General features: G+C 59.0%; 1 protein-coding gene across 5 annotated transcripts; it reads right to left on the minus strand.

Moving 5' to 3' along the window:
* Positions 1-1,725: 1,725 nt before the first annotated feature.
* ATP1A3 (ATPase Na+/K+ transporting subunit alpha 3) lies at positions 1,726-22,615 on the minus strand. Of its 5 annotated transcripts, none has more exons than XM_053905851.1 (23): positions 22,443-22,615; positions 18,107-18,196; positions 17,915-17,974; positions 17,587-17,790; positions 16,345-16,458; positions 16,098-16,232; positions 14,310-14,427; positions 13,901-14,169; positions 12,479-12,677; positions 12,283-12,392; positions 12,065-12,199; positions 9,465-9,657; positions 8,973-9,148; positions 8,751-8,887; positions 8,274-8,424; positions 8,000-8,168; positions 5,444-5,598; positions 5,244-5,367; positions 4,305-4,450; positions 3,669-3,799; positions 2,926-3,027; positions 2,356-2,447; positions 1,726-2,116 (listed from the first exon to the last, which is right to left on the minus strand). In XM_053905851.1, exons 1-23 carry the CDS (start codon positions 22,446-22,448, stop codon positions 2,088-2,090), a joined length of 3,045 nt encoding a protein of 1,014 aa, XP_053761826.1. In that variant the 5' UTR covers positions 22,449-22,615; the 3' UTR covers positions 1,726-2,087. The 5 variants fall into 5 exon arrangements, with proteins under 5 accessions (XP_053761826.1, XP_053761824.1, XP_053761825.1 ...); XM_053905849.1 differs by having other exon boundaries at positions 18,107-18,235; XM_053905850.1 differs by lacking the exon at positions 22,443-22,615 and adding an exon at positions 21,437-21,457.
* Between the last annotated feature and the right edge of the window lie 1,761 nt (positions 22,616-24,376).

The following is a 24,376-nucleotide window of genomic DNA, read 5'->3' on the forward strand; positions in this document are numbered from 1 at the left end:
AGGAGGGCCTTAGCACAGACGATCAGAAACCGGGATTATATCCCTGCTGTGTGACTTCAAGGAAGTCCCTGCCCTCTCCGGGCCTCAGATTGCGCAGCTGTCTATGGGAGTACAGGTTTCCCCTACTATCCAAAATGGAGCGTTCCTATAAAACCTCTCATAAGCCAAAATGGCATAAAGTGAAGAGCATCCCCCGCTTTCCAAGAGCTCATCTTACACTACTTTACTTCTACGAAAGACTTACGTTAGTATCTGTTTTGGCTAACTGAAACAAATCTGAAGACCATTTTCCCTTTTACAGAAAAGACCACTATGCGCTCATGTAGGAAAATGTAATTGGTGCAGTGGGCCTGGGCACACACTCACGGAGGGTCTCGGCATCCTGGTCACCCAGACACCCGTGCCGGGAGGCAGGTGGGCCCTGATCTGGCCCCAGGCCCTCCTCTGACTCACATCTCTGGGCTGTGTTGAGCGTCTGACTCTCGCTATCGGCTCAGGTCATGATCTCACAGTTCGTAGGTTCAAGTCCCAGATCGGGCCCTGCACTGACAGCACAGTGCCTGCTTGGGATTCTGTGTCTCCCTCTCTTTCTCAAAAATAAATAAACATTAAAAAAAAAAAAAAGCCAAACATAGTCTGTGCCATGATCAGCAACCCCACTCCTAAGCGTGTACCCTGTACAACAGAGATGCATACATGTGTCCTCATCGGAAGACACTGTTACAACGTTCCTATTTCTAGTGGCTCTCAAAGTTACAGATACATGGGACAATGTGTTCAGGACAAGAAGGCAGACACGTAAGACAACATGTTTGTAAGATTTCCTTTATGAAAGTCCAAGAACAAGTGTGGGGGCTGCTGACTAGAAAGGGGCAGGAACTTTCTGGGTGGATGGAAATGTAACATAACCTTGATCCGGGTGGTGGTTATGCAATGTAATTTTTTTTTAATTTTATTTTAGAAAGAGAGAGAGAGTGGGAGAGAGTGGCGGGGGGGGGCGGGTAGGGAAGAGAATCTTAAGCGGACTCCACGCTCAGAGCAGAGCCCCACATGGGGCTCGATCTCATGACCCTGGAATCATGACTTGAGCCAAAATCAAGAGTTGGATGCTCAGCTGACTGAGCCGCCCAGGCACCCTGCAGTGTAATTTTTAAATCATCGAGCTGTGCCCTTAAGAGTTAAGATTTTTGCACTTCACAGAAAACTTATCTCAATAAAAAGAGTGAGAGAATAACACAGCACTTAGAGGTTGGACATCTTAGTTTCAGATCCCAGATTTGTCACCTCTCAGTTGTGTGACCTTGAGCAAGTCATTTTCCCTCTGTGTCTCACACCTTGTGAGGACTGAATGAGCTGATGCACACAGAGTGCTTAGAAGAGGGCAGAGTACAGAGCGGGCACTCAACGGATCACCATCATCACCATCGTGGTCGTTGTCCTTGTCACCGGCATTGCCCCGTCCCTTCCCCATCTACTCTGATACGAGAGGCTTTCGAGACTCCCTTCCTCTTCCCTGTTCTGATCCCATAATCCCATTGCCTGGCCAATTCAACCTGCTCTCACTCTAGCCTTGGTTGGGTCTAAAACCCCATGACTCGAGGACTCCGAGATTCTGTGGCTCCCAAGCTCGTGCCAGGCAAAATTCCTGAAGCTTCGTGAATCACCCAGCAACAGGTGCCAGCGCCCGCCCACACCCCAGGGCCAGAAAGCAAGTACAACACACACTTCTCTCTCCCCACTGATATATTTGATAATTGTCCAGAACCAGAGATGGCATCAGCCAGGGGTGAGGGGGAGTAAAAAAGAGCCCAGGGAGGGGGCTGGGTGGGGGCAGGGAGGAAGGGACGAGGAGAGGGAGAGGAACAGAGACACAGAAAAGAGAGGGGGGAAGTGGGGGGGGGGCGGGGAGAGAAGCCAGCCAGAGGGGAGAGAGGGCGGGAGGCGGGAGGTAAGTTGAGGGGGTGAGGGTCAAGGTGGGGCCACGGGGAGAGAGGGCCCCTCCCCCAGAATACAAAATGGGGGGACTGGTGGGGGCTGTCCTGGGCTTGGGGGGCAGGGAAGAAATGGGCGATGTGGGGGGGGTGAGGTCAGTAGTAGGTTTCCTTCTCCACCCAACCTGGAGACAAAGAAAGAAAGAAACAGAGAGAGACATGGAGACGGGCACAGGAGAGAGACAGAGACGGAGAGGAGGGAGACCAGAGAGCCAGGGAGAGAGAAGCGGGGAAGGGGCGGAGGGGCAGCACAGAGGGAGGTGGGGGAGACACAGAGAGAGGTCAGCACAGGGCTCCACCCACCTCGCCTCCACCTGCCCCCCTGCCCCCCAGCCTCCCCCCTCCACCCGCTGGGCCCCCTCACCCCCGGGGTTCCTGCGCAGGATGAGTTTGCGGATCTCATCGTAGACGAAGATGAGGAAACTGTAGGGGAAGGCACAGAACCACCAGCTGGGCCTGCGGAGAGGGGAGGGCAGGAGGGCCTTGGTGAGGGGTCATAATGGGGGACACAGCTGCAGAGTCTGGAGAACAGGAATGCCACCCTGGGGGGATCCCCCCTTGCCCTTTGGGCCCACAGGCGAGGGGTGCCCTGGCCAGGGCCTGCAGGCTGCCCCCCTGTGAGGACGTCCGCAGGGGGCAGGTTCAGTGGCATCAGAACAGGGCCTGCGGGGCGCCTGGCGGGCTCAGTCGGCGGAGCGTGTGACTCTTGATCTCGGGGTTGTTGAGTTTGAGTCCCACGTTGGGTGCAGAGACGATTTAAAGATAATGAAATCTTAACAATAATAATAATAATAAAAAGAACAGGGACTATGATGGAGGGCACAGAGGTGGGGCCCAGAGAGACACCAGGAGAGGTGGGGCTTGTGAGGATGTCCTGCAGGGGAGGCTCCTCAGAGGCTCCTGGAGCAGGGTTGTGGGAGGGAGGGGCACTCACTTGAGAGGGTACATGCGGAGGGCCACGTCCATGCCTGGGCAGTAGGACAAGAAGGCAGCGAGGGCCGTCTCCTCAAACAACCCGAAGATGAGGATCTTGTTCCTGGAGGCACAGGCAGGGCTGGACCCAGAGAACCTAACCCAGCCCCCAACCCCACAGGGACAGGCACACCCAAAGGCAGACGGAGACAGGCAGACCCGGAGTCACACAGAGACAGAGACGAGAAGAGACAGAGGCAGAGAGATGGCAGCACAGAAAGATCAAGACAGAGACGGGGCGCCTGGGTGGCTCAGTCGGTTGAGCGTCCGACTTCGGCTCAGGCCATGATCTCACGGTTTGTGAATTTGAGCCCCGCATCGGGCTCTGTGCGGACAGCTCAGCGCCTGGAGCCTGTTTCAGATTCTGTGTCTCCCCGTCTCTCTGCCCCTCCCCTGCTCGCGCTCTGTCTCTCTCTCCCTCTCTCTCAAAAATAAATAAACATTAAAAAAACTAAAAAAAAAAAAAAATCAAGGCAGAGAGACAGAGAGAGCAAGAGACACGCAGACAGGCGCGGAGAGGTAGAGCCCGCGACACTCCCGCCCCCGGACACACACGTAGAGGCAGACTGAGAGAGAGTCCGAGACAGATGGACCACTTGAGAGAAAATCACTCAGAGGCCGAAGCTGAGACACGGCGCGCGAGGGGAGGCACAGACAGACACACAGAGGGGACAGAGAACAGGGCCTCGGGCGGCCAGCCCTCACTTCATGCCCTGCTGGAAGACGGAGTTCCTCCTGGTCTTGCAGATGATCAGGTCGGCCCACTGCACGACCACGATGCTCACGAAGAAGGCCGTGTGGCACGTGAACTCCACCACCTTCCTCTGCTCGTATGTCTGCAAGAGCGGTGACAAGCGGTCAGCGCCTGGGGCCCACGTGCCCCCCTGCCCGGGCCCCAGGGCAAGCAGCGACTGTCCAGGTGGGGCCTCCCCACTTTGGCTCGTGGCCCTGCGGGAAGAGCAGGGGCTGTACGGGGAAGGAGAGAAGTTAATGGTGGCCTCAGTTGTCCACCAGGAACCGGAGACCCTGCGGGGCTCCCGGGACAACGGACACCAGCCAGGCTTTGAAGGGATACACAGGGACGGAGAAGAAGGCGGCGAAGGCGTCCCGCCTGGTGGGGCAGAGCATGGCCAGGGGACGCGAGGACCTCGGTGGGCTGAGCCAAGAGTGCCAGGGGGCTCCCAGCACCCGGCAGAGGCCTTCACGGCGCCCCTGGGGCAGAGGGGCCGTCCTAGGGAGCAGCCCTGCGTGGCTGGGACAGCCGGCCCCGGGCTCCTGTCGTGGGCAGGGGCGCTGAGCGCTGACCGGGAGGCCCCCATGCTGCGGGGCCCGCTCACTCACCCACTGCTGCCCGTAACTGTCCTCCAGGTCATTGACGGTTCGGTCATCCCAGTTCAGCCGGATGCCCACCAGGTTGCTGGGCAAGAAGCCATTTTCTGCCAGGATCACAAAGTAGGAAAAGAAGCCACCGAGAGCCTGGATCATTCCTGGGGGTGGGGAGGAGATGAGGAGAAGCTCAGGTAGGGGCCGGCAGCCAGTCCAGGGCACCTATGAGGCCCCGTGGGACTCCCACTGGGAGGTCGGTGAGGCCGCCTCGGAACCCACCGCCCGAGCCTCATCTGAGGCTGGGCTCCCGGATGGCAACCCGAGGGCGCCACCTGGTGGTGGGCACCTGGGACTGGAGCCTCAGGGAAGGGTCTCACCTGGAGGCTCTCTCCCACCTGAGCCAGGCCACCTGATCATCAGGGAATCCCTGAGAAGGCCCGCGTTTCGGTCTAACAGGCTCCTCAGTGCAGGAGTGATCTCCCCAGGCCTCTGACCACCACCATGAAGCCTCTGCTTTCTGGAACACTCCTGGCAATGGGGAGCTCAGCACTTCCAAAGGCTCTGCACACATCACCTCCAGCAGCAGGTTGAGGAGGAGGTGGGAGGGGCTGGGGCTCACTCCTGCCCTCAGAGCGCTCACGGGCTGATCTTGTCTTTCCCACCACGGAGGCGGGTGGGGCAGCGGGCTCTGCAGTGGCCAGCCTGGGGCCAACCCTGACCTGCCACTCCGTGTCCCATGTGCTCCTCAGAAGCACCCCCACGCCTGTCCTCCAGGTGTACCGGCCCCACCTTGGTGACCAGCACCCATCTGTAAGTCACTCCTTCCAAACCTCCAGCACCAAGTCCTACTCTCTCCCCACTCATCCAACACAGGGTTTCAGAGTGCTCGCTCTGGGCCAGGCTCTAGGCCCTGCACATCCAGCCATAAATGAGGTGCGGTCCCCAAGTCCTCACCAATCTGCCCGTAGGCCATGCTGATGAGCCTCTCATTGACCAGCTTGTCCGTGCGTGGGTTCCTGGGCTGTCTCTTCATGATGTCACTCTCCGCAGCCTCGTATGCCAAGGAGATGGCAGGGACCTGGGCAGGCAGGGTCACATGAGCTGGGAGTGGGGGACCCTCCCTTCCCGGGGCCCAGAGAGTGGCTGGGGCTCACCATGTCAGTGCCCAGGTCGATGCAGAGGATGGTGATGGTGCCCAGAGGCAGCGGGATGTTGGCCATGATGAACAGTAAGAAGGGTGTGATCTCAGGAATGTTGCTGGTCAGGGTATAAGCGATAGACTTCTTCAGGTTGTCAAAAATCAGGCGGCCTGAGGAAGGGACAGGCTCAGATCCCGGGCACCCTGGCCCTTGGCCCCTTCCCTGCCTGGTCCCCGAGTCCTTTCCAATCTACCCTCCCACCTGCCCACCTTCCCATGGAGACATCCAGCCATGACGCCCTGTTCAAACATTCTCGAAATATAACCACTTTGGAGAACTGTTTGGCAGTTTGTATTAAAGCTAACCACCCCTCCCCCCACTGTAATCCTACTCCTAGGTTTAAGGAAGTGTTTACGTCCACCAAAAAGCGCAGGAAGGTCCACCATAGCGTTATCACCATAGCCAAAACCCTGAACCGACCCCAATGCCCATCAGCATGGGAGTGGATAAACCAACTACGGTCCATCCACTCAGCAGGAAAAAGGAACCAGCCGCAGACACACCCAACCCCGTGGATGAATTTCACAGACGTTACGTTGAGTGAAACGTAACACAAACGCGTTCATGCGGCACGACTCCACTTAGATGAGGTTTAAAACTAATCTATAGTGCTTATTTTTAGGAAGGGAGATACGGGCTGGAGGGGACGCGACGAAACCCTAACGGGGCTCTATTCCTGCCACACATGCTCTGCTCTCCCCAAACGTCTGGTGTCTCATCCTGAAGTATCGAAGGAGGGGATGATGATTGAAATGTGCTTCGACGCGGGGCCCCTGGGTGGCTCAGTGAGTTGAGTGTCTGACTTTGGCTCAGGTCACGATCTCGTGATTCGTGAGATCAAGCCCCATGTCAGGCTCTGCGCTGACGGTGCAGAGAGCCTATGTGAGATCCTCTCTCTATCCCTCTGTCTCAGCCCCTCCCCCACTGATACTTTCTGTCTCTCTCAAAATAAATACATAGGTAGATAGACAAATAGATAGGGGCGCCTGGGTGGCTCAGTCGGTTCAATGTCCGACTTCGGCTCAGGTCATGATCTCACAGTTCGTGGGTTCAAGCCCCGTGTCGGGCTCTGTGCTGACAGCTCAGAGCCTGGAGCCTGCTTCGGATTCTGTCTCCCTCTCTCTCTCTGCCCCTCCCCTGCTCATGCTCTGTGTCTCTCTCAAACAAACAAACAAACAAACAAAACCCACAAGTAAATAAGTATGCTTCAACATGATCCAGTGTGTTTGCTGAGACGAAACAAGATTGGCCATGAGCTGTCGTGGATGGTGACCAGGCTCTTTGCTCTGCTGTGCGGTCTACCTGGAATTTCCCCTACTGGAAGTTAAACTTTGTGGGGTTTTTTTCCACCTCAGAGAGGCCTTCCTTGCCCCCCGCCCCCAATCTAGGCAGGACCCTTGATACATAGCATCCCCCACCGGGTTGCTCCTTAGGGCTTGTCACAATTTACAACTAGGTTTGTTATGTTACAGTCTGTTTGCTAATTTGTTAAAAGCTGCCGCTCCCGCCTCCTTGAGGGGGGGCGCCAATCACGTCCGCTCTGCTCACACCGTCTGTCCAGCCCAGTAGATGCCTGGAAAGTGTGAACGGTGTATCCACAGATGTGCGCACTGTGAACACACAGACGACTTGGGGAATAAGAAAGGGGTAACCGGGGCGTCCTCTGGGACAAAGGAGACAAGGGATAAGGGCATTTGTCACTTTAGGCGCAGCTTTACTGTTTAGATTCCCTTTGATCATGCGTTATTTTTCGCATTGGGGAACGTTTCAAATGTGAGAGAGAAACTGCAAGAAAATGCACCACAGCATGAATAGTGACTATTTCTGGATGGTGAGGTTATGGGTGATTCTAATTTTCGGCTTAATGCTTGTCTTCATTTCCTATAATTATCAGGAATGCCTCCGGTGATCGGAATAAAATTAACTGTGAACAAGCCCCATCTGTGGCCACACTGAGAGGCCCATCAGGGGGCAGTGCCCTCAGTGTCCCCCACCCCGGACACCAGGCCCGGCCCCACACACGCTCCCTCACACCGCCTCGCCTGTGTGCATTCTGTTCCTCGGCCCAGAACTCCCTTCCCTGCCACTACTCTACGTGAACATTCCAACTCGGCCCTTGGGGCTCCGTATAGCGATCCCTGTCCACTCTGGGAAGCTTCCTTGCCCCCTGACCCCGGGCTGGGGGAGGGGGCTCCACAGGGCTCCCGAAGGACCCTCTGCTTCCCCGTCCTTGCATTTAAAGGTATTTTTAAAATGCTTCCACGTCTACATCACCCACCCAACTGGGCCTGCGCTGGGCGATGCTGGGACCCAGAAGTGCGTCAGCACAGCCCCGCCGCCAGGGAGCCCCCAACCCCACGGGGTTGAACGGACAAGCTGAGGCTTCACCGGGGCTCAGGAGGATTCTGGTGTCTCCCCACCGTCATTCGGCTGCAGCCGAATGGGTCCCTCTTGCCCTTCTCCGACCTCATGCAGGAAGCCCGGTCTCCAGGACCACCCCGGCCAACTCACCCTCTTCTACACCCGTGACGATGGAGGCAAAGTTGTCGTCCAGCAGAATCATGTCTGCTGCCTGCTTGGACACGTCAGAGCCGGCAATGCCCATGGCCACACCGATGTCTGCCTTCTTCAGGGCAGGGGAGTCGTTCACGCCGTCGCCAGTCACGGCCACGATTGCTCCCTGGAGGGAAAGAGAGTGAGGATGACGCCCAGGGGCCTGGCCCCAGCCCCCTCCTCATCAGGGACCAGAAGTCCTGGCCCCTGAGGGACTTCAGGCTGAGCCCACCTGTCTCTGACAGCCCTCCACGATGATGAGCTTCTGTTGGGGGGACGTGCGGGCAAAGACGATCTCAGTGTGGTTCTGCAGGATCTCATCGATTTGCTCAGAGGTGAAGTCCTTGAGGTCGGTGCCATGGATCACACAGGCCTTGGCATCCCTGGGGAGAGCAGAGAGCTGCTCAGGACTCATGGGGATTAGCGGACGGACAGCCAGGCCAACCCAACCCACGCCACACAGGAGAGGCAGAGGACCAGGTTCTGAAACCGAGGCTCAGGGAGTATAACTGACTTGCCCAGGGTCACACTGCCCGTGAGCAGGGAAGCTGGCACGCGGCCCTGCACCAAGCTGTCCGTCCTCACACGTGGAGGGGGAGCAGGACCCAGGAGCCGTGTCAACAGGGGAGACCCAGGAGGAAGGGGCACAGGCGGTCCCAGTGGGAGGCCAGGTGGGGGCAGAAGCCTGAGCCGGCAGGGGCGGGCTCACCGGGGGTTGACCTGGCTGACGGGAATGTTGAGCCGGGCAGCGATGTCCTCCACAGTCTCGTTGCCCTCGGAGATGATGCCCACGCCCTTGGCGATGGCCTTTGCCGTGATGGGGTGATCACCCGTGACCATGATGACCTGTGGGCATGGCGTGGAGACGGTCCAGCCTCCCTGCCGGCCCCCGGGGCCCCGGCCCCACCTCCCCGGCTGCCCCAGGCCACACCTTGATGCCGGCACTGCGGCACTTGCCCACTGCGTCGGGGACGGCGGCCCGGGGCGGGTCGATCATGGACATGAGGCCGACGAAGCAGAGGTTGTCCGTGGTAAAGTTCACATCGTCACAGTCAAAGGCAAAGCCCTTGGGGAACTGCTCCTCGGGCAGGTAGTAATGGCAGAAACCTGATGGCAGGACGGGTGGGGGGCGTGAGGGCTCCAGCCTCGGACCTCCGTGCTTCCCGCCCACAGCTCCCAGCCGTCAGGGTCCCCGCAGTCTGGACAGTCCCGGCCGGCGGGAGAGTCTGTCAACATTTATTTCCTGAACATGCCTTCCCCTCTCCTTCATTCATTCACTCATTCATTCATTCATTCATGGTGCATTCTGGGAGGTGCTGTGCTGAGCCAGGCTCTGGGCGGCATCACACCCCTCCACACCCTCAAGGGCCCCCCGGAGCTGGCCCAGCCCCTGCCCCAACTCAGCCCCACCCGTGGAGCGCACCAAGCACTCGTTCGCCCAGGCCGCCGAGCTCGAGGTAGGCATTCTGGAAGGCCTCCTTCATCTCCTCGTCCAGTGGCTGTTCCTTGCCCTGCAGCAGGATGGTGGAGCAGCGGTCCAGGATGCGCTCGGGGGCGCCCTTCATCACCAGCAGGTATCGGTTGTCGTTGGGGTCCTCGGTCTCGTGGATGGAGAGCTGTGGATAGGGCGGAGGACGGAGGGTGGAGGGTGAGCATGCCGGGACGTCTCAGGACCAGAAGAAGCTGCCCGCCCCCAGCTGGGGGAGAGGACTCCCCTCTCCACCTCCAACCCCCCTCCAGCTCAGAGCCACGGGTGGTAGGACAGACCACAGCTGGGGCTCCCTCGGAAGGCACTGCCCAAATCTCCCTACCCGAGTGCTCCATCTGGTCCTTGGAGTCTCCCACAGAGATCTCGGCTCACCCCTGCCCATGTCGGTCTCTCCATCTCACAGATATTTCTGCCCATGGGTCTCTCTCACAGAGATCTCAGCCACCCATAGGATGTGTGTCTCTCTCCCTGCCTCACCCAGCTGCCTCTCACCCCACATCTGACCTGTCACCAAATCCGCTCAGCTCACCTCTCAGACGCACCCAGATTCTGACCTCTCCTCACCTCCCCCCCTGCCCTCCCCCTCCGGCCACCCCCCCATCTCTCCTAGGGAATATCACAGCAGCCTCCACACTGAGTCTCTGTGTCTGCCCACCCCAGCCCTTCATATCGCCTCCCCAAGGCAGCTAGGAGGCTCCTTTAAAAAACGTGAGGCAGGGGCATCTGGGTGGCTCAGTCGGATAAGCGTCCGACTTTGGCTCAGGTCACGATCTCGCGGTTTGTGGGTTCGAGCCCCGCGTCGGGCTCTGTGCTGACAGCTCAGAGCGTGGAGTCTGCTTCGGATTCCGTGTCTCCCTCTCTCTCAGCCCCTCCCCTGCTCACGCTCTATTTCTCTCTCTGTTTCTCAAAAATAAACATTAAAAAAAATTAAAAGAAGAAAACCACAAAGCGTGAGTCAGTGGCAAACGGTGCAGCCACTTTGCCAAAAGGTCTGGCAGTCCCCTAAAAGGCTCAATGTAGGGGTCACATCTGGGCCAGCCATTCCCGAGGCGTACACACCCGAGACACAGGCAAGGTCTGTACGTCTGCACAGAAACGCGTGTGTGAACATTCCCAACAGCGTCAGACACAGTAGCTCAGGGGGGCGAACAACTCGTATGTCCATCAGCAGGGGAACGGGATGAACCAGATGGGGAGTATCCAGACGATGCAACATTATCCCGCCGTGCAGAGGTCTGCTTGCCCACCCACTACAACACGAATGAACCCTGAGAACGCTACGCTAAGTGAAAGACGCCAGTCACAAAAGGCCACGTGTCATACGATTCTGTTCCTATGAAATGTCCAGAATAGGTCAACACAGAAGAGACAGAAAGTAGGTTAGTGGTTGCTTAGGGATCGGGGAGATGGGGGACGTGGGGGGGGGGGCGGGCAATAGCTAAGGAGTGATGGGGCCTCCTTTCGAGGTGATAAAATGTTCCGTGGTCGTGTGGTTGATTCCACTTATCTGTGGATATACCAAAATGCGGAATTACAGACTTTACGTGGGTGGCCTATGGTATGCGAGTTATACCTTGATGAAACTCTTTAAAAAATATTTGTTTTAATGTTTATTTATTCTTGAGAGAGAGAGTCAGAGCATGAGCAGGGGAGGGGCAGAGCGAGAGAGGGACACAGAATCCGAAGCAGGCTCCGGGCTCCGAGCTGGCAGCACAGAGCCCGACCTGGGGCTTGAACCCACGAACTGTGAGATCATGACCTGAGCTGAAGTCGGACGCTTAACCGACTGAGCCACCCAGGCGCCCCTCAATGAAATTCTTTTAAAAAACATGAGTCAGGCCCCATCTCTCCTCTGTTCAGAGCCCCCCCCCCCCCCCGTGGCTCATGTCCCTCTTAGAGTCACAGTTGAGTCCTCCCCACGGCCCACAAGCCCAATGGGACCCGACCAGGCACCCACTGCCCTGGCTCACTGCTCCATCATCCTGGCTGCCTGGCTGTTGTTCAGACACATCAGGAAACCCCTGCCTCAGGGCCTTTGCACATGCTGGGCCCACTGCCTAGCACAGCCTTCCCCCAGACACCTGCAGCTGGCATATTCTGTATCTCCTCCTGCCTTTGTCATCGTCTGTCTTCTAGCACTAGAGTACAAGTTCCATGTGAGGGGAGACTCTCCTGCTTCACTCACTGCCACAGGTACCAGCACCTAAAATGTATGTGCCTGACATGCGGTGGCTGCTCAAAAAAATGTATTTGTTGAATGAATGAGAGATCTCTGGCCGGTACTCACTCCCTGCTGCAGGATGACCTCCATTCCTCTGCCTCCCACTGTGGCAGAGACCTTACTCTCACTCTTGGGTCTGCCTGTTCCTTACCTAACCAGGTAGATACTATCATTCCCATTTTACAGATGGTGAAACCAAGGCTCTGGGAGGTTAGTAACTGGCCCAAAACGAGGGGGCAGCGGGGCAGGGGTGACCACCTATAGGCGTTAGAGACTGCGGCCCAGGCTCGCTCTCCCGGGCGGCCCAGAGTACCTGGTATTTGTTGGTAGAATTGAAGGGAATCTCGGCCACTTTCTTGTTCCGTTCACGCATGAGCTTCACGGAGCCAGAGGACAACTCGATGCACTTGAGCAGGGCAGACTCTGAGGCATCCCCGGCCACGTCCCTCTAGGGGAAAAGAGGGCTGTGAGCGCCGAGCAGTGGGCGGTGGGCGTGGGCAGGGCCGAGGCGAGGCGGGCAGCTGGACGCACCTTGAGCACGGGGATGTTGTCCTGACCTCCCTTGAAGACGGCACGGTTGCAGAGTCCGGCGATGTGGGACAGGGCTACCCAGGTGTGCGAGCTCTTGTCGAACGAGGTCCCTGAAGGAGGCATGTGTCACAGGTCACGGCGTCTCGGGGGCCAGACCCCTCCCCCACCCCGGTCCCTGCCTGGGCCCCACTCTCACCTGACTGGTCCTCAGTGGTGTCAGCCTCATGGATCTGGTTGTCAAACCACATGTGGGCAACCGTCATGCGGTTCTGGGTGAGGGTCCCCGTCTTGTCCGAGCAAATGGTGGATGTGGAGCCCAGGGTCTCCACGGCCTCCAGGTTTTTCACAAGGCAGTTCTTCCGAGCCATGCGCTTGGCGGTCAGCGTCAGACACACCTAGGGGACGTCCAAGGGCCGGCAAGTCACAGGTAGAGGCAGGCCGCAGGGCTGGACCGGCAACGTGAGCACCAACAACCCACCCGCCAGGCCCAGAGACAATCCGGGATGGCCCGTGAAAGAGTTAAGCGTCAGTGAAGCGTCCGACTTCGGCTCGGGTCATGATCTCGCGGCCCGTGAGTTCGAGCCCCGCGTCGGGCTCTGTGCTGACCGCTCGGAGCCTGGCGCCCGCTTCGGATTCTGTGTCTCCCTCTCTCTCTGCCCCTCCCGCATTCATGCTCTGTCTCTCAAAAATGAACAAACGCTAAATCATTCTGTCGATATGAAATACAAAAACTACACTGCTTAGAAGCCGGGGTTCTAAGGGGTTACCTTTGGGCTGGTGGGGGGTGCAGGGGGAAGCCGAATACGGTCTTGAGGGGGTTTCTGGGGAACTGGATCTGGGTATGGCTGACACAGGTCCATGCTGACTCAGCAGCCTGTGCGTCTGTACGCGCGCCCCCAGGTATGCACACGCCATGTCTATAAAAAGCCTTTGACCTACCCTAGCTTTGAACACGCTAATATGGAAAATGCTCCAGGATATATTAAGTAAAAGAATTGGGGCGCCTGGGTGGCTCTGTCGGTTGAGCGTCCGACTTCGGCTCAGGCCATGATCTCACGGTTCGTGAGTTCGAGCCCCGCGTCGGGCTCTCTGCTGACAGCGCAGAGCCTGCTTTGGATCCTGTCTCCCTCTCTCTCTCTCTGCCCCTCCCCTGCACTTTCCCTGTCTCTCAAAAATAAATAAGCGTTAAAAAAAAAAGTAAGAGAATTAAGGAGCAGATCAGGATTCCTGGGACAGTCCCTTCTATGCACCCTGAAAACAGCATTTGCCCACACGCTGGGATATGCCCGCACCTGCTGGGCAGTGGGAGGGTGGGGGGAACCGCTACTTTCTTTTTTAACTATTTCCATGTATCCTTTAGACTTTTTACCGTGAAAGCGTACTTCTTAATTTTGTACGTGAATTTAAAAAGGGCCAGGACCGCGAGCCCCTTAGGCCTTGTGATGTGTCTCAAGATTCTTGTGTGCTTGTTTTGTGAGGCAGGCTTTCTGAGTCCCCAGGCCCCGTCGTCCAAGATCTAGGAGGCCGGGCCCTCGGTGTGCAACCTGTCCTCATCAGGAAAATTGCAGTCAGGCCCCCCGCCCCCCTCTTCCCTCAGACGTGGGAGTCCGGGCCTTACAGTGACAGTGGCCAGCAGGCCCTCCGGGACATTGGCCACGATGATGCCGATGAGGAAGATGACAGCCTCAAGCCAGGTGTATCCGAGGATGAGGGACAGGATGAAGAAAGAGACGCCCAGGAAGACAGCCACGCCGGTGATGAGCTGGATGAAGTGCTCTATCTCAATGGCGATGGGCGTCTTGCCCACCTCCAGCCCCGAAGCCAGGGTGGCAATGCGGCCCATGACGGTGCGGTCACCCGTGGCCACCACCACACCTCGAGCCGTGCCTGTGGGGTCAGAGGGGGTTAGGCTGAGGTGGGGATGGGGTCTCAGTGAAGTTCAGAGGAACCCCGAATCCCAGATGCACATCCCTCCGTGTGGCCCAGCCCTGCCCCAAGCTGGGTGCCCCCGGCACACCCTGCCTCACCTTCCACGCAGTTGGTGGAAAAGAAGGTGATGTTCCGAGTCTCCAAGGGGTTGTCGTGTGTGCAGTCGGGAGAGCGGGTCTGGGGCTCTGATTCACCAGTCAGGGAGGAGTTGTCCACCTGGGGGTGGGTGAAAGGAAAAAGGGCTCAGCCCTGGGATCAGGGAGCATTTGTCCAGAGGACACCGGGGCCGAAGCCTGTATCCCTGGAGGTCACAGCTAGAAGCCTGGAAACCTGGGTGGGTGAGCGGTATCTGGGGGGCTAGAGGTTGGGCTCTTGAAGGTGGGAAGCAGAGGTTTCTTGCCAAGGTCTAAGATATTGATGGGTCTGAGGGGTGGGGACCAGGGGCCTGGACTCCTGGGTCCTGCGGGAGGAGGGGATGTGGGCTTGACCCCTGAGTCTGAGGAAGGAGGGGCTGGGGGCCTCGACTCTTAGATCTGAGGGAGGAGTGGGCTGGGGGCAAGACTCCTGGGTCTGAGGGGGGAGGGGCTAGGGGTCTGGACTCTTAGGTCTGAAGGAGGAAGGAACTGGAGGCAGGAATCCTGGGTCTAAAGGAGGAGGAGCTGGGGGTCTGGACCCCCAGGTCTGAGGGAGGAGGGGCTGGGGGTCTGGACCCCCAGGTCTGAGGGAGGAGGGGCTGAGGGCCTAGACTCCTGGGTCTGAGGGAGGAGTAGGCTAGGGGCTTGACCCCCGAGTCTGAGGGGGGAGGGGCTAGGGGTCTGGACTCTTAGGTCTGAAGGAGGAAGGAACTGGAGGCAGGAATCCTGGGTCTAAAGGAGGAGGAGCTGGGGGTCTGGACCCCCAGGTCTGAGGGAGGAGGGGCTGGGGGTCTGGACCCCCAGGTCTGAGGGAGGAGGGGCTGAGGGCCTGGACTCCTGGGTCTGAGGGAGGAGTAGGCTAGGGACTTGACCCCCGAGTCTGAGGGGGGAGGGGCTAGGGGTCTGGACTCTTAGGTCTGAAGGAGGAAGGAACTGGAGGCAGGAATCCTGGGTCTAAGGGAGGAGGAGCTGGGGGTCTGGACCCCCAGGTCTGAGGGAGGAGGGGCTGGGGGTCTGGACTTCTGAGTCTGAGGGAGGAGGGGCTGAGGGCCTGGACTCCTGGGCCTGAGGGAGGAGGGGGCTGGGGGCTGGATTCCTGGGTCTGAGGGAGGAGGGGCTGGGGGCTGGATTCCTGGGTATGAGGGAGGAGGAGCTGGGGGTCTGGACTTCTGAGTCTGAGGGAAGAGGCGCTGAGGGCCCGGACTCCTGGGTCTGAGGGAGGAGTGGGCTAGGGGCTTGACCCCTGCGTCTGATGGAGGAGGGGGCTCGGGGCAGGACTCCTGGGTCTGCGGGGGGAGGGGCTGGGGGTCTGGACTTCTGAGTCTGAGGGAAGAGGGGCTGAGGGCCTGGACTCTTGGGTCTAAGAGAGGAGTGGGCTAGGGGCTTGACCCCCGAGTCTGAGGGGGGAGGGGCTAGGGGCCTGGACTCTTAGGTCTGAAGGAGGAAGGAACTGGAGGCAGGAATCCTGGGTCTAAGGGAGGAGGAGCTGAGGGTCTGGACCCCTAAGTCTGAGGGAGGAGGGGCTGGGGGCTGGACTCCTGGGTCTGCGGGGGGAGGGGCCGGGGGTCTGGGCTTCTGAGTCTGAGGGAGGAGGGGCTGAGGGCCCGGACTCCTGGGTCTGTGGGACGAGTGGGCTAGGGGCTTGACCCCTGCGTCTGATGGAGGAGGGGGCTCGGGGCAGGACTCCTGGGTCTGCGGGGGGAGGGGCTGGGATCCCGGACACTGGAGCCGCTCCAGGGAGGACAAGCCCACCTTGCAACCGTGGGCCGAGATGATTCGCAGGTCGGCCGGGACTCGGTCTCCACCCTTGATCTCCACCAGGTCCCCGACCACCACCTCCTCAGCGTTCACCTGCATCTTCTCACCCTCCCGGATCACCAGGGCTTGCTGGGGGCAGAAGGGAGAAGAGTCAGCATCCCGGCTCTCTGCCTGGGGCTGTATGGCACACCTCACCCCCGCATTCCGACTCCCCGCTGGCCCCTTCCTGGGCTCCACTCACCTGGGGAACCATGTTCTTGAAGGACTCCATGATCTTGGAGCTCTTGGCCTCCTGGTAGTAGGAGAAGCAGCCGGTGATGATGACCACGGCTGCCAGCACGATGCCCAGGTACAGCTGTGGGGGGACACAGGGTCACACCCCAGAGCCACTCGCCTTGACATTTGCAGAATCCGGGAAGGGAACGATGCGTCAGTGGGGGGAGGGGGAAGGGTCTGTATTTGTGCGTCTGGCCGCAGGCTGCGTGGTCCGTGTGTCTGTCGGCCCGTTCGTGTTTGAGACCCTCTTTCTGCACATGGGTGTGTTTGAGTCTATGGGTCAGTCCGTGTCTCTGTTTTGCGTGTCCATCTATCTTTCTGCCTATGTTAGAGAGTCTGAGTGTATGCCATTATCCAGCCACGTGTCTGTCGGTGTTGAGGTCAGTGTGTCCGTCTGTCCGACTGCCTGCATGCCTGGCTTTAAATTCACGGCGCTGTGTTTGAGACTTTGTATGTAGATCTCTGTCTTTCTGTCTCTCTCTGTCTGCCTAGGTCTGAGACTCTGTGTCTATCTGCCTGTAGGTTTCACTTTCTTTTTTTTTTTTAAGTTTTATTTATTTATTCGTTTATTTATTCGTTTATTTATTCATTTATTCCTGTGTCTGTCAGTCTACGTCTGTGTGTCTGTGTGCCTGTGTGTCTGCACTAGGCAGGTGTGTTTGAATCTCTGTCCAGGCGTGACTGTGTTGACTTCATATGTGTTTGCAGGCATATTGTGCACGCGTGTGCGTGCATGTGCGTGTGCGAGGATCTCTACGTAGCCAGTGTGTGGCTCTGTGTTTATGGGCACAGTGTCTATTGAGACTGTGGCCCCCCCTGTGTGTCCCCTGTGTTGGGTGATGGGTCACGACAGACCAGCAGGTAGGCACGCCTGGCTCTCTACATGGGTGTACTCACTTTTTGGGGTATCTTTCAGGCCATGACCACCTGGTGGAGCCTGTCCCCAAGGCCACTGAGATCACAAAGCCTTAGGATAGCACCTCAGCTCACGCATCTGGCTGTGTGACCTTAGACAAGTTACTGGCTTTTCTGAGCCTCGGTTTTCCTCATACCTTCTCTGGTTCCCTCACCGAGTGATGATGAAAGTCAGATGGGAAAAGAGTTGGAGACTGGGCTCTGAGAAGTCTGGAGGGGTGGGAGAGGCAGGGTAGGATGCGTGCCCCTAAATGCATGGGCCCTTGCGCAGGGCAGGGGGGAGGGCACTCACGTTGTCGCCAGAGGGATCGTCCTCTGTGCCGGCCTGGATGCCATAGGCCAGGAAGCAGAGGATGGCTCCAATCCACAGCAGGATTGAGAAGCCCCCGAAGAGCTGGCGGCAGAACTTGACCCATTCCGGGGTGGTGGGTGGAGGTGTGAGTGCGTTAGGCCCATCCCGGGCCAGGATCTCCTGGGCTTTGCTGTGGGTCAGACCCTGGGAGACACAGGATTCACACAGAACCCTCCCTGAGCAACCCTGGCACCCCCACCTGCACGAGTACCCCAGGCACCCAGGGGTCCCGGCCCCCAGCCCCCTCCCCCCTCAGGCCCAGCCGCACCTGCACGCAGTCTGTGTTGTATTTCCGGCAGACCTCTTCCACGGACATCTTGTGCTCTGTCTGGGGAACGAGAGTTTGTGGGGAGGCGGTGAGAGCCTCTCCGGGGAGGAGCAGGACCTGAGAGCCTCAGGCCCATCCCCGGCCCGGATCTCCTGTCTGGGAGGGTGCGCGGGCACAAAGCGTGGGGCTTACCATAGCCACCTCCTTCTTGAGGTCATCCAGGTCCCTGCGGTCTTTGGTGCCCTTGCTCTTCTTGGGCGAGCCCTTGTCATCTTTCTTGTCCTGCGAGGTGGCGACACGATAGCTGTCAGAGCCACCAGACTGCGGGCGAGAAGGGGTTACAAGGGGGACACCGGCCCTCCGTGCCCCACTCTCACCCCTGCCTGCTTCTGTGCGGGTCTGGGGTCTCAGTCTGTCTCCCAGGGCTCACCTGCACCTCCCTGTCTCTGCCCTGTGTCTCTGTGGGGGTGTCTCTCAGAACCGTGGGTCTTCTCTCTTGCAACTGGCCTCACCATCTCTGACTCCATGTTATCTCTGGGTCTCTGTCCCCCAGGGTCTCCGTCTGGGTCTGTCTGTGCTTCTCTCTGTTTCTGTGCCTACTCCTGCGGGTCTTTCTCCCTCTCTCTGGGCCTGTCCAAACTCCCCGAGCGTCCATCTCTTGCTACGTCTGTCTGTCTCTGTCTCTGGATCTGTCTCTCCAGGTCTCTGTGCCTCTCTTGTCTTACTGCTCTGCTTTGTCTGTCTCCTGCCTCTTCATATTTCCATCCGTCTCTCTGTGGCTGCTTCTTTCCCTGATCTGTCTCCCTTGTCACTTTATGTCATCTGTCTCTCTTCTTCTGAGTCTCTTGGCATGTGTCTCTGTATAATTTTGCCTGTCTGTCTGATCTCTGGCTCTTTATGTCTCTCTGTCTCATATAATGTCCGTTTCTGTCTCTTGAACCATCTCTCCCCGAGCCTGGCTGAGTCTGTCTCTGGGTTCTCATCTCTCTCCAAGTCGAAGTGTTGTGGGATCTCAGAAGGTCTCTGTATATCAGTATTTTCTGTCTCCGTGTCTTTCTCCGTCCTTATTTCTGTTCCTCTCCTTCTTGTGTCTCTGTCTTTATCTCTTGAGCTGTCTTCTTCTCTGGAATGCTGGGTGTGTCGCTCCCTATCTCCTGTTTCAAGCACCTTGCCTGTCTACCTCTCACCATCTCACTCTGCAACCTTCCCGTCTGTCTGTCTCTTTCGGGTCTGCCATGGCATCACTGTCCTTCCAGCTCCAGATCTCCCCACTATGTCATTCTCCCTGTCTTCTCTACCCGGCTCTTTTCCTGGGCTCCTTTCCCCAGCTCCATGGATGTCTCGGTCTCTGTCTCTCAAAGGACCCAGCAAATCTCAAGAGACCTCACAGGCTTGGCAGGAATGGAGAGGAAAGGTGCAGGTGTTGGGTCACAGCTGGGACAAAAGCCCAGGAAGCAGTCTGCTATGCACAGGGATGGTGGCCGGCTGGATATACAGCCAGTCCTGAGGGCCTTAACTGACAAGCTGTGAGCCCTCGCCTCCCTCTTGGGGGTCGGTGGGAGCCACGGACAGTTCTGTACAGGCGATGGGCAAGGTCAGGTCTCTGGAGGACAGACTAGGAGGTGGCTACGATTTGGGGTGCAGAAAGGCAGGACGCAAAAGCCCCAGGCCTGGCTTGAACTGGATGCAGTGCGAGGGGGTGAGTGAGGTTCTAGTCCGGGAGCCTGGGCGAATGGAGAAGGCAGTGTCCCTGGAGGCTGGCAGGAGAGGCGGGGCCAGGCCAGGTGCTGGAAGAGGGCTGCTGACGGATCCTGCGGGCCCAGAGCCAAGCTGGGATCCCAGGCTCAGGCAGCTCAGCGCTAATCCCCTCGTGACCTTGTAGAGGGCTGAGCTGCCTGCCGTCTGCCCCCAGACCCAGAGGCTGAGCCTGGGGGTTACTGCGGCCTGGAGGCCCAGGAGCCTCTGAGAGAGTTTCGGGGGGTGGGAGGGAGGCTTGGCCCCGGGCCAGCCCTGCAGCAGCAATGCGTCTGACTCAAAAGCACAGAGGCCTGGGGGACAGGGAGGGCACATCTCCATTCCCGGAGCCAGGAGGGGTCTTACCTCCCCACAGGGGTGGACCCATGGATGGAGAGAGGTGGGACAGAAGGTCACGGGGTCAAGGTAGAGAAATGAAGGGGAACACAGGAGAGGAGAGAGATGGGGGCCTGGCAGGAGTTGGGGAGAAAACCAGCAGCCCACCCCTGAAACCTCAGGAAAAGCTAGGAGAAAATATTTGGAGGAAGGAGGGGCTGGGGACCCTGGACCCCTGAGTCTAAGGAAGGAGGGGCTGGGGGTCTGGATCCTGGGTCTGAGGGAAGAGGGGCTGGGGGCCTGGACCCCTGGGTCTGAGGGAAGAGGGGCTGGGGGCCTGGACTCCTAGGTCTGAGGGAGGAGGGGCTGGGGGCCTGGATTCCTGGGTCTGAGGGAGGAGGGGCTGGGGGCCTGGACTCCTGGGTCTGAGGGAGGAGGGGGTGCAGGGCTGGAGTCTGGATCTGAGGGAGGAGGGGCTGGGGGTCTGGATCCTGGGTCTGAGGGAGGAGGGGTTGGGGGCAGGACTCCTGGGTCTGAGGGAGGAGGGGCTGGGGGCAGGACTCCTGGATCTGAGGGAGGAGGGAGTGGGGACACCCCAGTCCCTGGCAGGCGAGCCTTGGCTCCTGCTTGCCCTTGCTATGACCAGACTCCCTTGGGGGCGGGCTTCCATCTGCTGGAGGGGGAGCCGAGGCTTTCCCAGTCAAGGCAGGAGGCCCAGATGGGCGCACTGCGGGGCGGGAGCGCCTCTGAGGGTGGGGGACACGCCTGTCTCGCCGCAGCCAGTCTCTGCGTCTCCTCACCGTTTTCCGCTGTCCGCCTCCCCCTGACACCCTTTAGCTCACGCAGCTTCTGCACCTTGGCCAGCCTCCCCCCCCCCCCCGAAAAGGGTGTCTGGGGCCTTCATCTCTGAGCATCTCTTCCTCCACCTCCCCTTTTGCTTTCTGCCTCCTCCTCCCATCCTTCAAGCTGACTTTGGTCATGTCTGGGTAGGAAATGTCTGTCCTTGGGTCTCCTAACGTCAGACTCAGTTTCTCTCTTTGTCTCTGTATGCCTCTCCATGTCTTTGTCTCACCCATGTCTCTGCATGTCTCTCTGACCATGTCTTTGTCTCTGTGTCTACGTCTCTTTCTCTCTGGCTCTTTCGGAGCATCTCTCTCTGTCTCTGCCTGTTTCTTTCGCTCTTTCCATATGTTTCTGCCTCTCTGCCTCTAATGTCTAAAGAGCCTCTCTTCTGTCCCCTTCTTTTCCTAATGCCTCCCTTCCTTCTCTGGGGCACACAGCCTCAGTCCTCTCCCCTAATCTGCCCACAGTTCCCCTCCTTCCATTCCACTTACCTGGAAGCCATCACTGACTCTCACCTCCCCCCTTCTCCCTCCCAGTCCTCTCCCCATCCAATTCTTCTCCATCCCCCTCGCCCACCCCAAGTCACAGATTTGCAGCCCCACCCCCCACCTCCATCCTTGGGCCCATCAGCCTTCATCCGCCATCTTTCTCCCCATCCCTCATACTCCCTCTCCATTAGTCTCTCCCATCCGGACCCTCTGTCTTCATCCTACCCAGCCCAGCCCACCCTCCTCCTTCTCCCACTCTCCCCCACATGGCCCCGCCCCAGACACGCAGGGAGGAATCCAGGGCTGCAGAGGGGATCAGGTGGTCAGCCAGGGAAGGAGGCGGCATCTGCTGGAGAGACTCACAGACAGACAAGGACACACGGACACAGAGGCAAGGGCATAGCCAGACATGCACGATACACTCCCCCCACCCCCCACCCTCCACCTTTGCACACATGCGCCCTCAGCCAGGCACTCAGTCTCCCTGCCATGGCTCTCCTGCTTCTCCCAGCCCCCCCATATCAGCTTCCCCAGATTAGGGGCTGGACACACACCACAGCCCCAGGCCACGCGCCGCACTGCGGAGCCCCCCCATCCAGGCCTGGAAGGAGAAAGAGAGGTCATCTGGTGTTCATCCCATAGCCTGGGCCTGTCCCCACCCGGCCAGGGAAGCGGAGGGGTTTCAACACCCCCAGACACAAACACCAGCTCTCAGACACACCCAGACACGACTGCAGACAGTCAGACACAACCTGGGGCCGCCCGATCGCCGGCAGACGGTGCTGGCAGGACCTGACAGAGCCAGGAGCTCACACACGCGCACACGCACACGTACGATGGAGCATGCCACCACACCAGGTCAGGCAGAGATGCCGAGGGCCGGTCGGTGCCCCTCGGACCCCGCACACAAAGACACGCCAACATACGCCACAGACCCCGCGGCCCCAGGCGGCCCCGTGCACACGCTCAACCGGGGCACACCAGACGGACGGGCCGGGTCACGCAGACCTGGCCGCGGAGCGCAGGGGTCCCGGAGCCCCAGCCCCCCCACCCCCCCCGCAGACACCCAATGACACTGGACCCACAATGTCGCACACACGCACGGCCCGGCCGGCCCGAGCACCTACCCCCATCTTGGCGGCTCCGGGGGAGAGGGGCGGGCGGGCGGGGCGGGGGCCGGGGCAGAGGCCTCAGGGCGGGCTCAGGCGCGGGCTCGGGCTGGGGGGCCTCTGCAGCGCCCGCGCCTCGGTCCGCGCGTCCGTCCGGCCGGCAGCCCTCCCGCACTGAGTCTGCGGCGGCCGCCGCCTCCGCCTCCTCATATGCCCGCGCCCGCGGGGGGGCCGGCGCCGGCCAATCAGGGGCGCCGCCGCCCTGACGGATGGCCCGCGGCCCCGCCCCCGGTACTGCAGCTGTCCTCCCCGCCCCCCAGCCTCCGCAAAGTGGCGGCACCGCCGACGAGGGGGAGCGCTGCGGAAGGGGGGATCCCGGAGACCCCGCAATGAGGAGCTTGGAGACCCTCGCGGTGGGGGGTGGCGCTTCCGAGGAGGGGGCGCTGAGGGAGAGAGAGTCCCGAAAACCCCCTCATGGTGGGGGTGTTGCCACCAGGAAGCGGGCTGCGCTGTGGGAGGTGGACACACCGGGTGGGGGGAAAGCCCCGCAAACCGCCACGATAAGGCAGGGGGCCCAGAGCCCCTCCCTCCGCAGTGAGGCGGGGGCGGGGGGCTGGAAACCGTGTGGGGGTGCTGTTCAGGAGGGGGAGCTTGAGGGAGCTTAGGAGGCAAGGAAGACCTCACACTGAAACCCCCTCACCCTTTGCCCCGACACACAACTGCACGGGTCCACGGCAGACACGTCACAGCCAGAGGCCCCCACCAAGCCTCGTACTCACCCATAACTGTCACCTAGATAGCCCAGATGGGGAGGACACACACCCCCCCCCCACACACAGCTTCACAATCACATTCCAGAACACACCAGCTTGTACCCTCACGTGCCTACTACACCACCCCATCACACAACCCTAGAGATTCACCAACCTGTGGAAATAAAACACACGCCCTCCCATCACAAAACAGAATCACAATCACAGTCATAAAGTGCCACGTAGATTCACACACACCCTCAGAACACGGAACACTACATCACAGACATGCCTATCACACACTCCACCATACCTGGCCCCGTACCATTTCACATAGGGACCGACAACCACAAAACCCGTAAATCCACAGACCAACACATATCCACACTTGGCACCATTGCACACACATAGGCCTTACGCAGCCTCACACACCACACGAGCCTTTGTTGTGGACACTGCTGCAGAATAACACAACAGCACACACATCAGCACACACGCCCCTCCCCAGTGAGCAAAAGCCCACAGGGCACAATCGCCAAAGCGTTGCTAATTGTGAATGACAGGCACAGAGTGACACACAGCACAATAATTCACAGAAATAGATCACGCGACACCATCCCACACACTTCCCACACTACACACATCATATAATATAGTGCGATCACATACACCTCTGCTGTACCTGCAAACACAACCCAATGCCCCCACCCACATGCCACACACATCCCATCTCGGTATGCACACACACAGGCTTGGCTAGCACACAAACCTTGGCCTGCCACACACACACACACGCACACACACACACACACAACACCCCATCAGTCACCCACTGAAGCCTAAGGAGTGTCACAGACTCTCACCCCCACCCTTTGCTCTATGAGGAACACCCCACACTTTCCCTAGGGCCTGTCGAAGGGGCAGAGAGCAAGGGAAAGCTTGTCCCTATAGTTTTCTCAGAAAGTGGGAGTGGATGTGTGGGGGACACAGGCAAGGGGCACAGAGTGAGCCTGGTGTGTATGGGGGGGTGGGTGGGTAGTGAAGGTTAAGGACCTGGTCAGGGAAATATGTGAAAGGCTAAAATAAAGGCTAGAGTGAGATACACACAAAAAGATAGAAACAGAGAGACAGATATTCAAAGCCGAAGAGAGACAAGCGTGGACGAAGAGCCAGGGCCAGAGAGTAAAGGCGTAGGGAGTC

Source organism: Panthera pardus, unplaced genomic scaffold, assembly GCF_024362965.1.
Source record: "Panthera pardus isolate Hobbes unplaced genomic scaffold, ASM2436296v1 HiC_scaffold_18, whole genome shotgun sequence".
In the NCBI taxonomy this organism is placed as follows: Eukaryota; Metazoa; Chordata; class Mammalia; order Carnivora; family Felidae; genus Panthera; species Panthera pardus.

What these genes read in the sequence shown, in the direction of transcription:
- ATP1A3 (XM_053905846.1), bottom strand. Translation starts at nt 21,390, where the DNA reads ATGGAGAAGAATTGGATGGGGAGAGGACTGGGAGGGAGAAGGGGGGAG. An exon ending in GAGTCAGTGATGGCTTCCAG is followed by an intron (nt 18,236 to 21,318) that starts GTAAGTGGAATG and finishes TCTCGCCCGCAG; the next exon opens with TCTGGTGGCTCTGACAGCTA. An exon ending in TGGAGGGCTGTCAGAGACAG is followed by an intron (nt 8,169 to 8,273) that starts GTGGGCTCAGCC and finishes CTTTCCCTCCAG; the next exon opens with GGAGCAATCGTGGCCGTGAC.